The sequence below is a fragment of the Saccostrea cucullata genome, unplaced genomic scaffold (genome assembly GCF_032062105.1).
Source record: "Saccostrea cucullata isolate Sc308-1 unplaced genomic scaffold, CSIRO_AGI_Scuc_v1 ctg1127, whole genome shotgun sequence".
Classification (NCBI taxonomy): domain Eukaryota; kingdom Metazoa; phylum Mollusca; class Bivalvia; order Ostreida; family Ostreidae; genus Saccostrea; species Saccostrea cuccullata.
Genome location: NW_026929896.1, coordinates 52,267 through 73,061, shown reverse-complemented (window position 1 = coordinate 73,061; position 20,795 = coordinate 52,267). Strand labels below are relative to the sequence as shown.

Below are 20,795 nucleotides of genomic sequence, written 5' to 3'. Positions count from 1 at the left end.
TCTTGACAAAGCAAACATGCAAATGCATTTTTGTTGGTGTATTTCACTGTGACATGTCACAGTGACAATTGCACACAAATCTTTACTCAGAAAAGTAGAATAGCTAAGACCTAGAAGAGCTTATATATAAAATGCACAAAAGTAAAGTTAACTGTAATACAGTGGCTGCAACGTTATTGTTGACAACTTACACGAACGATCACGTTACACGAACGATTCCGCATGATTAACGCACGATTAAACCTGTTACACGAACGATCTCTCACGCACACGATTCTACACGTTACACGATCTTACACGATTGCTAACGCAAATGCACGATTCTTCACTCAAAATAGTTCAAAATATTTAGGAATCGATATTTTCAAAACGAAATACGACTTAATACTTATTCAAGATTTCAAAGAATTATCAATATTATTTCAGAGACTTTGAAAAAAAACGGAAATTGATATTTTTGTAGCTAAATACATGTAAGACTTAATATTTAAGATTATAGATAATTATTTCTAAGGTAATTCTCCGCCCCGAGGAAATGGATTTTTTTCGTTCTATCGGCAGAAAAAAATTTGTATGTATGTGGGTCGTATAATTTGATTGAATTAGATTTGATGATATGCAGACAGGGGGATACGATTGAAAGAAATGGCAGCTTGGAATGACTTAAATTACAAATTATACCCGTATGTTTCCATCAATTCAATGTCTGTAAATCTCTAAAAATTAACTTGCCAATTATTTAAATTTTTTATTTGCAGAAATTTAAAATTAATTAATTAAAAATAAGCTCAACAGATAAAAAAGGATAATCAAAACCCCCGAAAATCATGTTATGTGCATGTATATTCGTCGACTTTATATTGATGTAAACGTTGAGAAATTTTTATTTACATGTATTTGTAAAAAAAATATTCATTTTCGATGTATTGATTTCAAAATTATCTTGACCACAATTAGCAGTAAAAAATAATGAAAATCAGATTTTAAAAAAGCGTTAAATATTTAAGTACGGTTTATCACAATATTGATCGCGCTAAATGACGAGAACTTAATATTGTACGACTTACTATATTGCTTGTTTACAGGCAATGATTAGTTCATTCTGCATTCTATTACCGGGTAGTATGTAAATTGCACTTCATTCATTTTATTTGGATTTAAATAAATAAAATAAATAAATAAATAAATAATGCTTATCATAAATAGCATTCCGATAAAAACTTACAAAACGAAATTTACACGATTCTAAACTCACGATCTCGCACGATTAAAAACGCAAACGAATGAGTCTGATACACGCACGATCTCGCACGTTACACGAACGATCACGCACGATACACGAACGATTCTACACGATTGGTTTGTCAACAATAACGTTGCAGCCACTGTACTATGCAGTTTCTGATTGTTTTCAGATACGAGTCGTTCAAAAACACTAAATAACTGAAGGACTGTTAAAACTCTTTAATCTTAATTTCAATAGCTGAAAAAAAAAATGGGAGACGTGCCTGGGCCTTCTACAGCTCCTTATTTCATTCAGGGAAGAGCCACTGAAAATTTTTCTCGTCTGTGTCAGCTGATAATGACAATCTTCAGTGACTTGTTCAGGGACATTCTAAGTCGCTATATCAAGCCTGCTGACCTGAGGTCAGAGCTGGACAAGAACAGAAGTATACTTGAGAAAATCATGAACCACCAGCAAAAAGAACTGGTATATCCATCCTCTGGCCCCGGTGCTTTGACTTCAAAAGACTTGGACATATCGGTTATATACATTATTCTGAGAAACATATCCAAATTAGAAAAACATAAAGCTGGTTGGGGAAAACATCCTAAAAAGGATGATAAGAGCGTTTCTGCCTACATAGAGATGATCCGAATTAAGAGAAACTCAGTCATCGGTCATCTTAAAACTGGCAAAGTGGATGACAAAGACTTCCAATGTCACTGGGAAAAAACCGAAGAAGCCATCATAGCAATTGAAAAAAACTTAACTGGAGGGGATATGTATAAAAGAGGTGTAAAGCAGTTGCTTTCCTGCGATTTAAACCCAACAAGATCAAATTTATACATTTGGAAATGCAAAACATGTTTGTGGGAGCTGATCAAGACAATCTGCAGTGACTTGTTCAGGGACATTCTAAGTCGCTATATCAAGCCTGCTGACCTGAGGTCAGAGCTGGACAAGAACAGAAGTATACTTGAGAAATTCATGAACCCCCAGCAAAAAGAACTGGTATATCCATCCTCTGGCCCCGGTGCTTTGATTTCCAAAGACTTGGACATATCGGTAATATACATTATTCTGAGAAAAATATGCAAATTAGAAAAACATAGAGCTGGTTGGGGAAAACATCCTAAAAAGGATGATAAGAGCGTTTCTGCCTACATAGAGAGGATCCGATTTCAGAAATACTCAATCATCCGTCATTCTAGACTTGTCAAGGTGGATGACAAAGACTTCCAATATCACTGGGAAAAAATCGGAGAAGTCATCATAGCAATTGAAAAACACTTCACTGGAGGGGATATGTATGAAAGAGGTGTGAAGGAGTTGCTTTCCTGTAACTTAAACCCAACAAGATCAAATTTAAGCGTTCGGAAATGCCAATTATGTAAAGGTAATTTAAAAGCTTTTTTAAGTATTTTCAGTATATCATACAAAGTATAAGAGAACTTGTTTAAATCTTCTTGTAATTTCTCTCAATATAACTTGTCTTGCTAATGAAACAAGATATGATATACATGTAAGTGATTTATAATGCAAGATTTTTGTAAACAGCTACTTTTATTTATTGTGATTTATATAGCTGCATAAATTAGTTTACTTAAAAAGTCAAAGATTTTAAAACACAGTGTTGATATCAATAATATGTGTAAAATGATACATGTAATTGTATTTACCTATATTTATGCAGAGACAATTTAGCATCATCAGCTTAAGGACAGATGATACAAACAAAAAATGGATGCCTGGATTAGTATCTATTTTTTGTTTAATTTCATTAAAAATAATGCAAATAATAAATTTCTAGAATATAAAGAAACTGTAAACATTTTATGAAGGTCAAATTCTACCTCTCTGAAACCATCCTTATTAACCTATAGAAATATTTTTCCCACAAATCCCATTTGTGTGAAAATTTGAATAAAACTTGTTCATTTTACTCATTAAAGCATTACTCAAGTTGTTTTTTTTTTCAAATTATTTGTTAAAAGTTTCTTTGTTTCATCTGTGCTTTGAGTTGCTCGCGAAACTCGTGGTTATTTTCGCACGCGTATACAAATTGATTTACGGTATTTGCTATACGTGGAGCGGCTGGAGCTGATTGCAATTTTTCCCTTCCGATTTGGGCAACTTATTCAATGTTGTCCGAAAACACAGTCAAAATATTCTAAAGAGAAGAGTTTTAAATATATTTGTTTACAGAATTGTTTTCAAGCTTATCAGGATTATTGTGTTTGAAAAAAAAGCCATGATATTCGTCATACTTAAACGCAGTTGTGTTCAGACAGGTTAGATTCTTTTTAGCTCATCTGTGCTGAAAGCTCAAGGGAGCTATTCTGATCACATTTTGTCTGTAGTTCGTCTGTCCGTCTGTCTGACACATTTTCGACTTCTTCTCAAGAACCACTGGGCAAATGTAGACCAAACTTGCCACAAAGCATCCTTGGGTAAATGAGATTAAAGTTTGTTCAAATGAAGGCCATGCTCTTATTTAAAGGGAAGAGAAAACTTAGAAATAGTGAAATCTACTGGCATATTTTAAAAATCTCCTCTAGAACCACTGTGCCAGGAAATTTGAAACTTATGTGGGAACATTTTCATGTTGCGTAGATATTATGTTGTTCAAATCATGACCGCCAGGGGTAGGGCTGGGCCACAAGGGACGATCAAAGTACATGTATGCATAGAAATATATATAAGAAAATGTTTTTAAAAAAATCTTTTTCTCAAGAACCACTGCGTTAGAAGATTCGAAACTTATGTGGGAACATTTTCATGTAGTGTAGATTGAAGTTTGTTCAAATCGACCCCCGGGGTAGGGCGGGGCCACAAGGGATGATTAAATTTTTCATAGAAATATATAGGGAGTTTTTTAAAAATCTTTTTCTCAAGAACCACTATGTCAGGTAAGTTGAAACTTATGTGGGAACATCCTCAAGTAGTGTTAATTCAAGTTTGTTCAAATCATGACCCCTGGGGGTAGATTGGGACCACAAGTAACAATCAAAGTTTACATTGAAATATATAAAGGGAATTTAAAAAAAAAAACTTCAAGAACCACTGTGCCAGAAAATTTGAAACTTATGTGGAAACATCCTCAGGTAGTGTATATTCAAGTTTGTTCAAATCATGATCCCCGGGTGTAGGACGGGGCTAAAAGGGACGATCAAAGTTTTATATAGAAATATTTATGAAAAATTTGTAAAAATCCTCCTCGCAAGAACAGCAAAAAAAGACATGGTTTGTCATATTTATACAAAAGCATCCTCTGGTAGCATTGCTTGAAGTTTGTTCAAATCAAGTCCCCTTTGGGTAGGGCGGGGCCACAAGGGACAATCACAATTTAACATAGAAATAATGGGGAAAATCTTTAAAGTTTTCTTCTCAAGAACAGCATAGCCGTGAACAATCATATTTATTTGATAGCATCCTTGGGTACTGTAGATTCAAATTTGTTCCACTTATGAACCCCGGGTCAATGGGTGGGGCAACATAGGACGATAAAAGTTTTATATAGAAATACTGTAGATCACTAAATTTTCGCGACAACTTATTTTCGCGAGATAGTCATTTACTCTTGATTGGCGAGATAAAATTTTCGCGAATTGTGATTATTGCTCTATATATTCTTGTGGAATACTTTTATACGCGAGAATTATATTTTCGCGATCACACTGTCTCGCGTAATTACGCGAAAATAAAGTTCTCGCGAATAAAAAGTGATTTACAGTATATGGGAAAAATCTTTAAAAATCTCCTCAAGAACATCAAAGCCATGATTACTTGCATTTATATGGAAGCATCCTCAGGTAGTGTAGATTGAATTTGTTTAAGGAGGAATGCCACACCAACTTTTTATTTTATAAATCTATGAATCAACCTTTTTAAACAATTGTTTCAGCATTGAAAGGATGAAATTAGTTCTTAATCATTTTATATGAATTTTTTTTGCATTTTTTCAAAGAAAATGAAAAAAAAAAATTTACTTCAAAATAATATGCTTTCTTGTAAAACCTTTGCTGTAAATAAATGCATCACATGAATACCTTATAAAATATGTAAAGAAAAGCCATATACGAGGGTTGTCAAAAAAGTTCGTGGACAGTGACGTTTTTGTTAAAATAAATGGTTCTATATATATATATATCTAATATATATCAAAATATTTCTTAAGAAAAACCAAGTCAGAAAGTTTTAATTTTTATAAGTGGAACTTTATATTTTTTGTAAAAAAAAAAAAATCGGGGTCTTTAAAAGCCATGGATAGTGTGCACGGACCAGATTGATGTTAAGCTAATTTCATTATAACGTCAAACATTTGGATTTTGAATTTTAACCCATGTTCAAGGACACACACTACATTTCTTTTTTATGGCGCCATACTTCCAAGTGCTAGCAATAATATTAAAGTATAGATTTTAATTCATTTAATTTTTAAAATTCAAAACAATGCACAAAAATTTAGGAGTGTCATCAGTATAAACAATTTGTATACACAAACTGCACAGCACAGTCCGTCGCTGCGCTAGATTTATAAAAACGTCATGAATAGAAATCTCGATTTTCAGCAAATTACATGTGTTTTTAAATAATTGTAGTGTCTTCAAATTTGTACACACCATTGAAAAATCGTATAAAAAATCTCAAATCAATAAATAAATATATTTCAATAACTTAGAGTTGTTTAAACAAATATTACGTCGTTTCTACCGTATTAAAACATTTTTTTTTTATTGGACGCTGCCCCGGTCGGACAGCCGACGTCGGTTTTTCCGGCACGTTTTGACACATATTTGTCAGGGTTTTTGTTTAGTTTTTTCACTGTATGTAAAATGATACTTAAGATTTCAGAAAATGATTATAGCTTCTTTATTTGTGTTATATATATTTTTTATTAAGTTTTGACTTTTTTTATGTAGGTAATAATCATTTTAATCCGAACACTTTTTATCAGTTTATCAGAGTTTATGGAATTTTAACCTTGGTCCGTGCGCACTATCTGCGATCTTTATAGACCCCGATTGTTACAAAATTATTACGTTCCATCAATAAAAATTAAATCATTCTGACTTGTTTTTTCATAAGAAATATTTTGATATGCAAAAGATTTATATAGAGCCATTTATTTAAACAAAAACGTCATTGTCCACGAACTTTTTGGACAACCCTCGTATGTATTAGAAATTTTTAAATAAAAATATTATTGAAAACAAAACACATAATTTGTGAATATCTTTTAAACTTTTAAACAGTCACAACTGGGGAGAAAATGTTCGTTAATCTTATTTTTAAAAGAAATGTAAACGAAGTAGCCAAATTTTGTTATTTTTGCCAATCCCGATCAAAATCAAACCGATCCCAACAATAATTGTACAATTATTGGGAATAAACAAGATGTGTTTGTGAAACATTATGCGCCCGGCGGCAACAAAGTTCGAAAAAAGCTATTTTAAGCATCTAGATCACAGTCAAGGTCACAAGGTCATTGATCTTGGTGTAATTTGAAAGAACTTGATTAGAGGAATACGCATACCAAATATGAAGTCTCTATCTTTCATGGTTCAAAAGTTATGGCGAAGGTTAAAGTTTCCAGAAAAATCTAATTTTAGCACATAGACCACAATCAAGGTCAGTAGGTCATTGACCTTGGTGTCATTTGAAAGATCTTAATTAGTGAAGTATGCATACCAAATATGAAGTCTCTGTCTTTCATGGTTCAAAAGTTATGGCGAAGATTAAAGTTTGCAGACGAACAAACAAACAAACAAACAATCAAACAGACAGACAGACAGACAGGACAAAAACAATATAAGCCTCGGATCTATCTATCCGAGCGCATTATAACATTTCCCCAAGAACACTAATCTGATTACGTGTAATAAGGGTTAAAACATTACTGAACTTAATAATAAAATACATTTCTTCATTGTGAATACATGAAGAGGCAATAAATTAGTATTTTATTCATTTTGTGTTAATTTTGATCGGGATCAGTGTTTGATTGGGTTAGTCCAAATATTAAAAAAAAAATAATTTCTCTAAAATTCTCAATTTCGTTTCATTTTTTGTAAAAGATGATTGGCAAACACGTTCTCCTCAGTTGTGACTAATTTTATGGTGTTTTTAACCATACAGTATCGACCCGACCTAACCTGACACCAAAGCAGTCCCAGAAAGCAGTCCCCGGGACTGCTTTGGGACCGCTCTGGGACCGCTATTGGACTGCTCTGGGACTGCTATAGAAAGCAGCAGTCCCAGCTGTCCTTGGGACTGCTTTCTGGGACTGCTTTGTTCACTAATGTGTGAAAGAGGTTCTGAGTGACACGATAACTCCGCCCCCTTGTTTATTCTGAATTTGCAGACTCACTGTTGTTTTGTTTACTTGTAGCAGAGAGGAGTTCAAACTATTCAAAAAGCAAGGGTTTCTTAAAATATATTGAAAAGTAGAGTTTACATGTCTGAAATTTACTTGATATTTTCAGGGACTGTATATTTACACATATATAGTTTAGATTTTAAAAAAATAAACATGTTAAATAAAGGAGTCGGGAGAATTTTTTTCCTAAAATAAACTACATTTTCATGAGAAAAAATATCTTAATGTAGGCCTATTTTATTATTAAATGTAAATTTAAATTAAATACCCAAAAGAACTATATGCGGTATTAACCAACATTTGCCCCCCAAAATCAAACTTTGATGGAGTAATATTTAATTAAGTCCTTAAACAGGGGAGTATATGCTGACTCCAAAGCACTGAATAATTTCGTAAGTAATGACGTCATATGTACGTAATGACGTCACAAATATGACGTAAATTTCAGTTTTTTATGAATTTTGCAGAAAAATGTACATATTTCGTCGATATTTTAAATAAAAGTCACCGAGCGCATGTGTGTTCAGGATAAATATTTTGATATAATGTGTAGAATGATAATATCAATGAAATATGTCAATATTGTTCCTGAACACACATGCGCTCTATAAATTATAAAGCTTAAATTGTTGAAATTTTGTCCATTTTGTCCTCTTTCTGAAAAAGGATATAAAATCGGACTAGTTTGTGACGTCATAAAAACAGAAATTGTGAATACACTGCTCTGGAACTATAATATTTTCTGTTAACTTATATTTCTCGTACAATTTATTGAATTCAGCACATTTCATGAAGTTTTCAAAATTTGACTTTTGTGGGGGCAAACATATGCAATATACCGCATATAGTTCTTTGCATTTGCACTATCAAAAATAAATCATTACATTTAGATATGAGATTTTTTATTGAAAAATCTACATGTTTTACAAGTACCACGCTAAAGAAAAGAGTGTTCCATGTATACCTCAAATAAAACCTAACAATTGATTTTATGACCATGAAATAAAATTCTGCCGGTATTATTTCTCTTTACCATAAATAATTTGAACAAACTATTGGAGAATTTATAAATCAATTAGTTTTTAATTTATAAACAAGTTATTAAAAAGAGTACATTTATTTAAAAAATAAACAGTTGAAAATACCGTGATAAATTACTTTCTTGTCTTTTTTTGTTTTGCTTGACATGTGTTTACCTGGCCGATCATGTGTATAAATAAAATAAAAAATGGTATCAAAACTTGCGGTTTGAATTACATTTGGGCAGAAAATCAATCATGCATGCGTTAGGGTACACATATCAATGTTATGCACAACATTGAACATAGTGCTCAACAATGACCCTAATTTCAATCTATGTAAAGCAAGAAAATTAATAAATGAAATGTGTATAAATTAATTAATTTGGAACATAATCTGAGGGTTTCATACATTTACAAATGAAACACTTAAAGCTGAGTATTGTAGAGCTACTATTAAATGAATAATTAAATTGACATGTCAGTAAAAATAATCATGACTGAATAATAATACTTGGCAAAATGAACAACGAATTTTTCAAATGCCCAAATCTTATAAAGAAAATGCCTTAAGCGTATCCCATTAGTGCGGAAATTGGCCTTACTCTATAATGATAAGATATATTTCAAGCTAATTCTGGTGGAAAATAATCAATCCAACTTTACTTTTATGTACAAAAAATAAATATGGGAACCAGTATCAATCACAGAAAAAAATAATTTGAAATATTAATATACCAGATAATAGTGATTAGATATTCATATTTATAGTGTAATTTATTTATGTCAGTGTGAGAGCTTTCTTTCTTCAGTAAATATTATTTCAAATTGTTTCTATGCGTGTACTGGTCATAAATTAAATGACCTTCGCATAGTAAGGATTCCTGGCATACATTGTACTACTCAGAATAATTTTCAGCCGCCTTTATTGCAACCACTATTGAAATAGCGACCACTATTGAAATGATTATATCAACAGTGGTTAAGAGTGCATTTCAATAGCAAACATACTTAGTAACCACTATTGAAATACGACCACTTTTGAAATAATCATATCAATAGTGGTTGAGAGTGCATTTCAATAACAAACATAGGTAATAACCACTATTGAAATACGACCACTTTTGAAATAATTATTTCAATAGTGGGTACGTGAGAGTGCATTTCAATAACAAACATAAATAGTAACCACTTTTGAAAAACGAGCACTATTGAAATAATTATTTCAATATTGGGTGAGAGTGTATTTCTATATAATAACCATAGATTTCAACCACTATTGAAATACTACCAGTATTGAAAGAAAAGTTTCACCGTGTTAGCAACTTTTGAAATAATTATTTCATTATATATTAGATTCATTGTTCAAAGCACTATTGAAATCAATAATTTTATCCATATTGAAATCTTAACTTCAAAAGTGAACATTATTTCAATAGTGGTTGCAACCTCTGTTTGTTATTGAAATGGATCTCATCCACTATTGAAATAATTATTTCAAAAGTAGTCGTATTTCAATAGTGGTAACTATCTATGTTTGTTATTGTAATGCACTCTTACCTAATATTGAAATAATTATTTCAGTAGTGGTTATTACCTATATTTGTTATTGAAATGCACTCTCACCCACTATTTAAAGATATACGATCCTCTGCCAGGAAGGATAACTCCAAAAATCAATATTTAATTTGAAATGCATCAAAATGAAGCTTGTAAATGAAATTTTTTCATGCAACAATTTTCATTTTATTCATCTTTAAAAGATTCAAGGTCTTTGGAAGTCTTAGAAAAGGTCTTATAAAAGTTGACATTTGTATCCTATAGAAGGAGGAAAAATAAATACAGTTTTAGAGAAATAAGATTTTCTTGAATCCAGCCTTCTATACCAATGATTATTAGCATGATATAAAACGAAAAGTGATTTCTTGTGTCTTGCAATGATAGCAAAAGCACTTTACACTATGTATAATAGAATACATGACAATAATAGAAGACAAAAAATACCAAATAAGTATGAAAATTTCTCTGAATGCCTGGATACCTAATGTTTTCTACCCCAAAATATATTTGCTGATCAATTTGCAATTAGAAAATGCATTGCTGATATTCCAATTCAGTTTTTCTGCAAAAATATTTGAGATTTGACAATTTCCCCTATATAATATGATTAACTTTAATAACTTTAAAGAAATATTGTGGATAAATTTACATAAATTTCAGATTCAGAGATACTTTTATGAGTATTTTTGATTACTTAACTGCTAATTTTATATACTTGAGGATCGGACTACCTTAAATAATTATTTGAATAGTGGTCGTATTTCAATAGTGGTTATTACCTTTGTTTGTTATTGAAATGCACTCTCAACCACTATTGATATGATTATTTCAATAGTGGTCGTTATTTCAATAGTGGTTGCAACACACCTTTATACTTCCATTGTTTATTGGAAATCTCATTTCTGATTTTGCTTTCTGGGACTGCTGGTACTGCTCTCTGGGACCGTTGGGACTGCTAGGACCGCTCTGGAACTGTTGTGGGACTGCCCTGGGACCGCTATGGGACTGCTTTAGCAGTCCAAGAAAGCAGTCCCCGGGACTGCTCTGGGACTGCTTTGTGTCAGGTTGAGTCTGGTCGGTACTGTAGGTTTAAAAAGATATTCACAATTAATGTTTATTTTCATAAATAATTTTTAAAGAAAAATTTTAAAAAGTCTAGCCAGCCTTTCTTTAAATATTTTTATTAGATATTCATATTATGCATTCATTTACAGCAAACTTTTAAGTCAAAAACAACTTATTTGGATATAATTTTTTTTTCATTTTCTTTGAAAAAATACAAAAAAAAAAAAAATAATAATAATAAAGAGCTTGTATCGGCCTTTCAATGCTGAAACCATTGTTTAAAAAGGATGACTCAAAGATGTATAAATTAAAAAATTCGTGTGGCATTCCATCTTAAATCATGACCCTCTGGGTGAAGGTTAAGCTATCCAATTCTTTTCAAAACCACAGGGCCAGGAAACATGAAACTTATGTGAAAACATCCTCAGGTTGCGTGGATTTGAGTTGTTTTTTTTCTTCAAATCATGACCCCTGTGGGTGGGTTGGGGCCACAATGAACCAGAAAACTCATAAAAAACGATGAAAATGCCGAAGGAAGTAGAAAATATGGCATAAGTTAGTCTTGCATTTGTTGTACATGCATATGGTACCAAGAGCACTTGAACGATTGGTGCCAAATATTACAAATGATAGAGAAACGTTTAAAATTAATGAATGCACTAGTATTGGGCAATACTATGAGAAATTTTAAAGAACCTCAAGGTAGTATGATTTTGACATCACAGATTTGTTGAGTTGGTTGACGTCACAGAATTGTTAAGGGTTTAAAACGTATTGATTTTAAAATGTAATTACTTCTATTAAATCACATGAAATGGAATTTAAAATAAACAATTATTATTTAATGTGTTGGAATTTCGAATACGATGTCCTTTCGTGCAAACAAAGATTATCTTATTGAATAAGTGATTTATTTGATTATGTTTTTATTAGCTCACCTGAGCCGAAGGCTCAAGTGAGTTTTTCTGATCAAAATTTGTCCGTTGTCTGTCGTTGTCGTTGTAGTTGTCGTCGTTGGCGTCGGCGTAAACTTTTCACATTTTCATCTTCTCCTCAAGAACCACTGGGCCAATTTCAACCAAACTTGCCACAAAGTATGCTTGGGTAAAGGGGATTCAAGTTTGTTCAAATGAAGGGCCACGCCTTTTTCCAAGGGGAGATAATCATGAATTTGTGAAAAATTAATGGCATTTTTAAAAAATCTTCTTTTCCAGAACCGCTGGGCCAGGAAAGATGAAACTCATGTGGAAGCATCCTCAGGTAGTGTAGATTCAAGTTTGTTCAAATCATGACCCCCGGGGGAAGGGTGGGGCCAAAATAGCCGACCCAAGTTTTACATAGGAATATATAGGAAAAATCTTTAAAAATCTTCTTCTCCAGAACCAGTGGGCCAGGAAAAATGAAACTCATGTGGAATCATCCTCAGGTAGAGCAGATTTAAATTTGTTCAAATCGTGACCCCCGGGGCAAAGGTGGGGCCAAAATGGCCGACCCAAGTTTTACATAGGAATTTATGGGAAAAATCTTTAAAAATCTTCTTCTCCAGAACCACTGGACCAGGAAAGATGAAACTCACGTGGAGTCATCCTCAGGTAGTGTAGATTCAAGTTTGTACAAATCATGACCCCCGGGGCAAGGGTGGGGCCAAAATGGCCGACCCAAATTTTACATAGGAATATATAGGAAAACTCTTTAAAAATCTTCTTCTCCAGAACCACTGGGCCAGGAAAGATGAAACTCATGTGGAATCATCCTCAGGTAGTGTAAATTCAAGTTTATTCAAATCATGACCCCCGGGGCTAGGGTGGGGCCAAAATGGCCGACCCAAGTTTTACATAGGGATATATAGGGAAACCTTTTAAAATCTTTTTTTCAAGTACTTCAATGCTATGATTAGTGATATTTATATGGAATCATCCTCAGGTAGTGTAGATTCTAGTTTGTTCAAATGATGAACGCCTGGAGGGGGGGGGGGGGTGGTGGAGTAAATTCAAGCCTAATGTGCTCAGGTGAGCGCTGTGGCCCCTGGGCCTCTTGTTTTTGATGAATTTCCAAAATCAATTCCAAAAATCAACGAATTTTATTTAAATTAAATTAATATTTTTTAAAAGGTTATCCTGATTTGAAGATGGTTTAAAAATCATTAAATATCTCAATTATGAATTTCATGGCCACAGGATCAGTGGTTTTAGTGTCAGGCGGGCTATTTAGATTATAATGTGAAAATGCATTTATTTAATATGTTTTTGAAAGTCTTCTTCTCTGCCCCATGGCGAGCGCTCGCTCCGTGATCGGGAGGTCGTGAGTTCGTATCTCGGCCGCGACTGACCTAGTCGATAAAAATAGTTGCAACTGTTCCTTCGCCATGCGCTCGGCACTTTGAAGTGAAATTTGCGGGTCCTTCGGATGAGACCTTAAAAACCGAGGCCCCGTGTCAGCGGCAGGCGTTGGCACGATAAAGATCCCTCACTGCTCGATGGCCCTGAGTGCCGAGTAAAGTTCAAAATTTGAAGCCTTCACCGGCATACGGTGACGTCTCCATATGAGTGAAAATTCTCGAGAGGGACGTTAAACAATATACAATCAATCAATCAATCAATCTCTGCCCCGGGGTCTTAAACAAACTAACCAAGTACTTATTTTTGATGAACAAGAATGTATCTTCCAAAATTGTGAATTTCATTACCCCAGTGTCAGGGTTTCTTTTGTTTGGACGGGTGAAATTTTCTTCTCTGCTCCTGGGTATCAAATCAATGAACTATGTACATAGTTCTGACGAGGATGCGTTATGATGAGAGTCCAGTCTTGTATTCCACCATCTCTCAAGATAAAGACAACACCTTGAATTTCCAACACATATACATCGACCATTACTTCCAAATTTTTCAATTACAAAAAAACTTTACATGGCCTGAATATCGAGTATATTAAACACAATTCTCCATCGTGTAAGTGTTCGCCTTTGTCCTATAACAGTAGTTAATACAGGTGACGTAAATATAGTTAATACTGAGGACCGTAGATCACTATCATTTATTCTAAAAGGTCCTAAATATAGGAAACCCAAATCCTGGCGTCGGATTTCATAAATATTATGGATGCTGTTGAAATTCACGCCAGATGATGGGGGCAGATATGAATAAGAAGACGTGACAGGTTGTCAAATTTGATTAGATGTATCACATACATGTTAAATTCGCGTATAAAAAATTGAGAGATAATGTGAAAACCATCTATTCTTCTGTACTGAATAATAAAAAAAAGAAGAATTTGATAGATTACAGGATCAGTACGTACTTCTCCCTTGTGAAAAAAAGCAGGTAACAACATTGTTTTCGTTTGTAAGGCTCATTATCTGAAAATATATATTGTATTTAGAAGAACTTTGAAAGATTTAATTCTACCAGTGGTAATCCAACTTATACTCAAAGTTCCTTTTCTATGGCAGAAATTCTATTAAATCATATGTCTGTTTTGAATATTTTTAATCTCCCGAAGAACCGAAATGAATTTGAACTGCAATATATTTACTGGATTCCGAAACTTCAGAAGAATCTTTACAAACAAAGATACATTGCAGGTTCCAGTAAATGTTCAACCAAGTCTCTTTCTTACTTCTCACTAAAATATGAACAGTAGTGATGGAAAAACGTCAAGAGTACTGTGCAACAATATATCCAAGAAATGATGTGAATCAGATGTGGATACTCAAAAATACCAAAGAACTTTTGGACAATTTGAAATCACAAGATTTTACCAAAATAAACAGCTTAAAAACTTACGACTTTTGAACTTTATGCACAACCATTGCCCACTTTAAATTTGATATCATTGTCAGCAGCTTTTTCAATAAAAATGAAACTCGTAAATATATTTACTTGGTCATTGGTCATTTGACAGATTATTTTGTTAAAACACATTTTGATTGTACACACAAGTACTTTATAGTTATAATAAAAATGATACAGTTTCTGATTGACAATATCAATGTGCGCTCTTTCATTAGTAGACCTATTTTTGTATTCATATGAAGCAGAAGTGAAAAGAAGAAAACACTTTCTCTGGCCTTCAACTCAACATTTCGATACATCGACGACGTATTTGTCAATTAACACTGGTAATTTCCATTCATGTGGCGATAGGATATCCTCGTGAGCTTGAGACAAAAGATACCACAGAGTCTGAAAAATCTGGTTCATACTTCGATATTTACTTGAAAAGATGTTAACGGTAATCTAACAATCAATTTCTATGAAAAACGTGATGACTTTAACTTTTCTATTGTCAATTTTCCTTACTTATGCAGCAATATACCTTCATCACCTGTATACGGAGTTTATATATCTCAGTTGATTCCATACGCAAGAACAGGTTCTTTGTGTGCACATTTTCTAAAACGATGTAAGTTATTGAGAAACAAGTTGATGAAAAAAGATTAGAAGTCTCATTCAAAGCCATCATTTCGTAAGTTCTATGGTTGATACAATGACCTTGTCATCAAATACATGTATCATTGAGTCAAATGCCGACTGACGTTTTTCATACTAATTGTTAGTCCATTTTTATACACTGAAGTTTAACGCTCCGTTATTTCCCGATCATGACAAGGAGCACACGGTGGTAATGACCGCTTGGCAGGGGATTGTCTCTCCTCTATGGCACCTGATCCCACCTCTGATGTTTTTGAGGTCCGTGTTTGCCCTTTTCCTATTTTGTTTTGTTTTATAGACTTTGATATTAAATTCTGTTCGTTATCTCCATGTCCCTTTCATTGTCTTTTCATAGGTGCCAGTGTCTTCGTCATAACCAAATTTTAATGTATTTACTTTCTCATTTAATGTCTAACAATTCTTTTTCTGATTTTATATTGAGATGTATAAAAAAACAATGTTGGAACGTTTAGTAAGGTGATAAACAGATGTGATCTTTCAGATAATGATATCTTTACGTCTTAAAGTAGGTAGGAACAGAAAGATCTACATGAGTTATCTTTTTTGCTTGCATTTGTGCTACAGTAATACATTTACGAAGTTAAATTCACAATGCGACATCGAAGGCAGGAGACGTAAACATCTATTGACTTTGGGTAGCATGTTTTGCCGAATCTTTAATAATACCGTGTGTCGTGGCCTTAAGAACTCAGACAAAGCATTTTTTGTCCAAAATTACTTAATATGTTCTCTCGAACCTAGTAAAAAAAATCCCAGATCCGCATATTTTGTATGCAATTCTTTTTTATACAAAATACTAAAGTTACACATCATGAAATACTCTTCAGATTCTTTTGAGAAATCTGTATCATAAAACGAAAGATTTATGAAAATTATTTATGAAAAAAAATATCATAACAAAGATATAACAACTGAACTGTACTCTAAAAAAAGACTACAAATTACAAATGCCAGAAAATAAAGGTTGTATCAGCAGTTTTGATGTTTTCATGTATGTCAAAGTCATTCTTAAGTTTGTAAACAAATTTCAAGTTGAGCATAGGTGTGACCTATGTTCAAATAAAAATTTTTAAAAATATTGTATCAAAATTCCCGGTCTAATGGCATTGATTTGTTGGCACTTGAGACGATGGTAGATTCTTAATTCTTCTATGTATGCGTACAATAGCACCTCTACTAATGTGTTCGGAACCTTTTATTTTTCTGTTCTGCAAATTATAAAACCCGATGAGTTCAGAGTAGCTCTGGCAGTGGCTCTGGCGAGAGTTAGCGAGACTACAGCGAGATAGGGTAAATTATTCACGGAAATGTGGCTAGGAAGTGAATAGAACGTGGAGACATGGTAAACAGAAAAGTTATGTTGCGTTTTAGTTTTCACCACCCTATAATATCATTCTGTAGAAGTGTACTTCAATCGACCTCTCTTGAATTCATTCAAATTTAAATTATAAGTATTCTCTATGATACAATTTTCTGCTGTCATGAATTAAAATTCCTTTTTGGACAAATATTTTGCATGGGAACCGGGACTATATTTTTTAGCGTCAGATTAGCAGATGAGGCATCCATGTGACTTTTAACTGACGAATCAGCTGAATGAGAATTGCATTATGGGTCACAATGAATACTACAGGAATTTTACGCTTGATAAAGTCCTTTATTGTACTATTGGTGAATACAATTGTCAGGTGGATTCCCTGGCCAACACACGTTATCACGAGTATAGTTATGGAAAAATGTTTTGTCCGTTTAAATGCATACGAAAAGCTGCTCGTTTTCCTTACCCTTGAAGTGCTGGTGTTCTGAACTTCACACTAAATACGTATACATTTCATTAAACATATTTTTTCTAGTTAACAACAAATCAAAAACGCCCGTGATATCTTTCATAGTTTCTAATGTTTGCATAATGGTCATAAGAACATTTTATTTATTTTGCACTCCACTGACATGATCATGACCTGAACCACGTGTAGTCGAAGTAACATGTAAACATGTATTTGGCGTAAACTTATTCAATCAACAATTGGTCAGTTGCTCTTGGTAAGATCCTCTTTGCGCATTAATAGCAAAAGCCATATAAGGCAAAGGTTTTTCAGTGTAGATGATATTACACTTTTTTACCTGCTTATCAGTCGCTAGTCATAAGTGAGCTGTAATTTTTGCACTTATCTAGGATAAGATCTATTAATTATTCCCCCCCCCCCCCCTTTAGCCACCCATTTCTGTTGAAAATCATGAAAGTCTCTCAGAATGGTCTGGAAACACATTTTTCACAGGACATGTTTTAAAAGAAACAGACTATAGCAATTTCCTGTATACTACCAATTTCATTTATAAACCGGTTTTACCCTATAACCTTTGAATAGGTAAACCTAAACCACGTGTCTTGAATTCAAATCACAATAAAATTAGTAGGGGTGAATAGGGAGGAAGAAGTAATACAATATTTTCGTGCTGGGAAAACTTTACTTTTATTTTTCTCCATAAAAGTAGATAATATAAGTTCTGAAACTTGTGATTTTCTGAAACCTTATACTTTCAGAAAAGGAGCAAGATTTGCACGGGTCATGCAAACTCTACAATTGTTATTTTTCTTTTTTGTGCGTCAAGGTGTCACTTTAAAAGGAAATATATGGCAACCATGATTATGCATGATAACATAAAGAATATCATCTCAACTTTTTTCTTTTTTTTTGTAGGAGAAGGACACCAAAGAATTAAGGTTTACACGTGCGTTATATGTCGCATCAATTTTCGTAAAGGATGTGATATGTCTTTAATCAAAGAGCACATTGAGGAACATAAAAAGATTCTTATCTAACATCTTAAATAATGGACAAAAACCGATTAACAACTCAATCTTTTAACGAAATGAAGTGGCTGTTGAAATGAAATATTGGCATGTACTGTACAAAAATAAAGAAATATTTTTCAGTGTAAGTAGCATGTTATGTACAGTCATACGTATATTACATTCTGATAAAGACAATTTGTTTGTTTCTTAGAGGTGCCTTTGATTTAGGTTTTGTTTTTGTATTTTAATACATGTGCTGGAAATTTATGATTGAAAATGAATTGTTTTATTCCATAATTGGAAAGAGCACTGCTGCGCGTGGTTGCAATTTCTCAATCTTGACATTTCTCACTCTGTCCCTCGATGTTATTACTGTATTTCATAATTGTTATCAGATTTATGGTCATATCTTAGTTTGGTGTTTTTTGAATTTGTTATGTTTAGCTCTTAATAATGTCAGTGTTGTAAATAAATGGCATACGAATTCCCCCTGTTTATGTAAATTTCTATCCTTTATTTAATTGGTTGGTCAGAACAAAAGTGGGCGGATTTGTCAAAGATAAGGTGTGGGTGAGTTTGTATGTATGTGAAGCAATCTACTAATTTTTGGTTAAATTCAGTTTGTTCTCAATTATATTTGTGAAATTTATATTTTGGACTATAATAAATTCGGAACTTTAAAACGTTTTTTCATTTTGCAACCCTTTCGAAAAAAAAACAAAACAAAAAAACTAGTATTTCATGGTAATCTACGGAAACCCGTTGAGGCCAGTTCAGAGAGCAAAATATTTTTTATTGCGTTTAAAGGCAATAATTATTGAGTTTAATCGCAAAACTTTGCGTTTAATCGCAAAAATCATTGCGTTTAAACGCAAAGCACTTTGCGTTTAATCGCAATCTTTTGCGATTAAATGCAATGATATTGCGATTAAATGCAATAATATTGCGATTGAACGCAATAATTATTGCGTTTAATCGCAATAATATTTTTGCGTTTAATCGCAATAATTTTTGCGTTTAATCGCAATAACTTTTGCGTTTAATCGCAATAACTTTTGCGTTTAAACGCAATAATATTGCAATTAAACGCAAAAATTATTGCGTTTAATCGCAAAAATATTGCGTTTAATCGCAATAATTATTTGCATGTAAACACAGTAATTTGCATTTAAATGCAATACTCTTTGCGTTTTATCGCAATTATCCTTCCTTTTAAGCATTCATTTTGCATTTAACCACAATGATTCATTGCGTAGTTTGAAATCAAACATCGGCTAGCCAAAAATTATTATGAATACTATGGTCTGATTCTTTAAAAAAGAACCGTTTGGTTCTGTGTTTTTTTGCAAAATGTTGCATTGTGTGAGATTTGAAGTTTAACAATGGCATCCTAAGAAACAACCAGAGTTTCTTAAACCTATTAGAATCCAACACTTTTAAAGCAGCCATTAGTCAATTCCTTAGGTATCACAACAAATTAAGAATGTTTCAGTGGTATTAATAGCCATATCAATTTGGTAGTGCAAATCGATCAATCTGTTTTCATTTGATATATTTTTGATTTCATATGATTCCATCTCCTACATTTTTGTGTTCTCGTGTTTACTGCAAGGCCGTAACTACCATTGAGGCAAGTGAGGCAAATGCCTCACTAAATTTTTAGAGTTTTCTGAAAAGTGAAAAAAAGTTTTACATTGAACATATGAATTATGTGTGTCTTCGTGCTAAATTAAAATTTTCAACTTTTGTTTCAATTTCTGCAAATCTTTCATCTCACTAGTGCCTCATTTTTATTTAGAACGCATGTAAAATATATAAGTCAAAATGTTTATTTTGTAAGTTGAATCCCTTCTAAGAATTTCTCATTCATATTGAGACACCACTACTTGCGGTGGAGGGCTGCAAGTTTTAAATTTGTACTGGAATCGCAGAGTCACTGAAGATAATTGAACAGTGAGAGATCTTTTTTGTGCCATCACTTTCTGTGACTTAGGACCTCAGTTTTTACTTCTCATCCGAAGGACCTGTCTCTACATACCACAGTGGGATTCGAACCCGCGATGTAAGGATCAACTCCTTAGTCTGCGACTCTAGAGCATACATGTAGGCTCTAACCAATGTGCCATGCGGGCGACAATTCAAAGCTTAAACACTTTCTACGATTAAATATTTATTTTCTAATACTAAGGTTTCAGGACACCCCCTCCACCTGGAAACCCCCATCACTGGCCATCAGGCATTACCCTTGCCCCGTCTGGGACTAGGAATGCCTGATGGCCTTGCCTCACTTAAAAATTGA

General features: G+C 33.1%; 1 protein-coding gene across 1 annotated transcript; it reads left to right on the top strand.

Moving 5' to 3' along the window:
• The first annotated feature begins 1,495 nt into the window (after positions 1–1,495).
• LOC134282441 (uncharacterized) lies at positions 1,496–20,795 on the top strand. Its single transcript, XM_062764848.1, has 2 exons — positions 1,496–2,543; positions 20,692–20,795. The coding sequence occupies exons 1-2, from the start codon at positions 1,496–1,498 to the stop codon at positions 20,793–20,795; spliced, it is 1,152 nt and encodes a 383-aa protein (XP_062620832.1).

What these genes read in the sequence shown, in the direction of transcription:
- LOC134282441 (XM_062764848.1), top strand. Translation starts at nt 1,496, where the DNA reads ATGGGAGACGTGCCTGGGCCTTCTACAGCTCCTTATTTCATTCAGGGA. An exon ending in AGGGGATATGTATGAAAGAG is followed by an intron (nt 2,544 to 20,691) that starts GTGTGAAGGAGT and finishes CTAAGGTTTCAG; the next exon opens with GACACCCCCTCCACCTGGAA.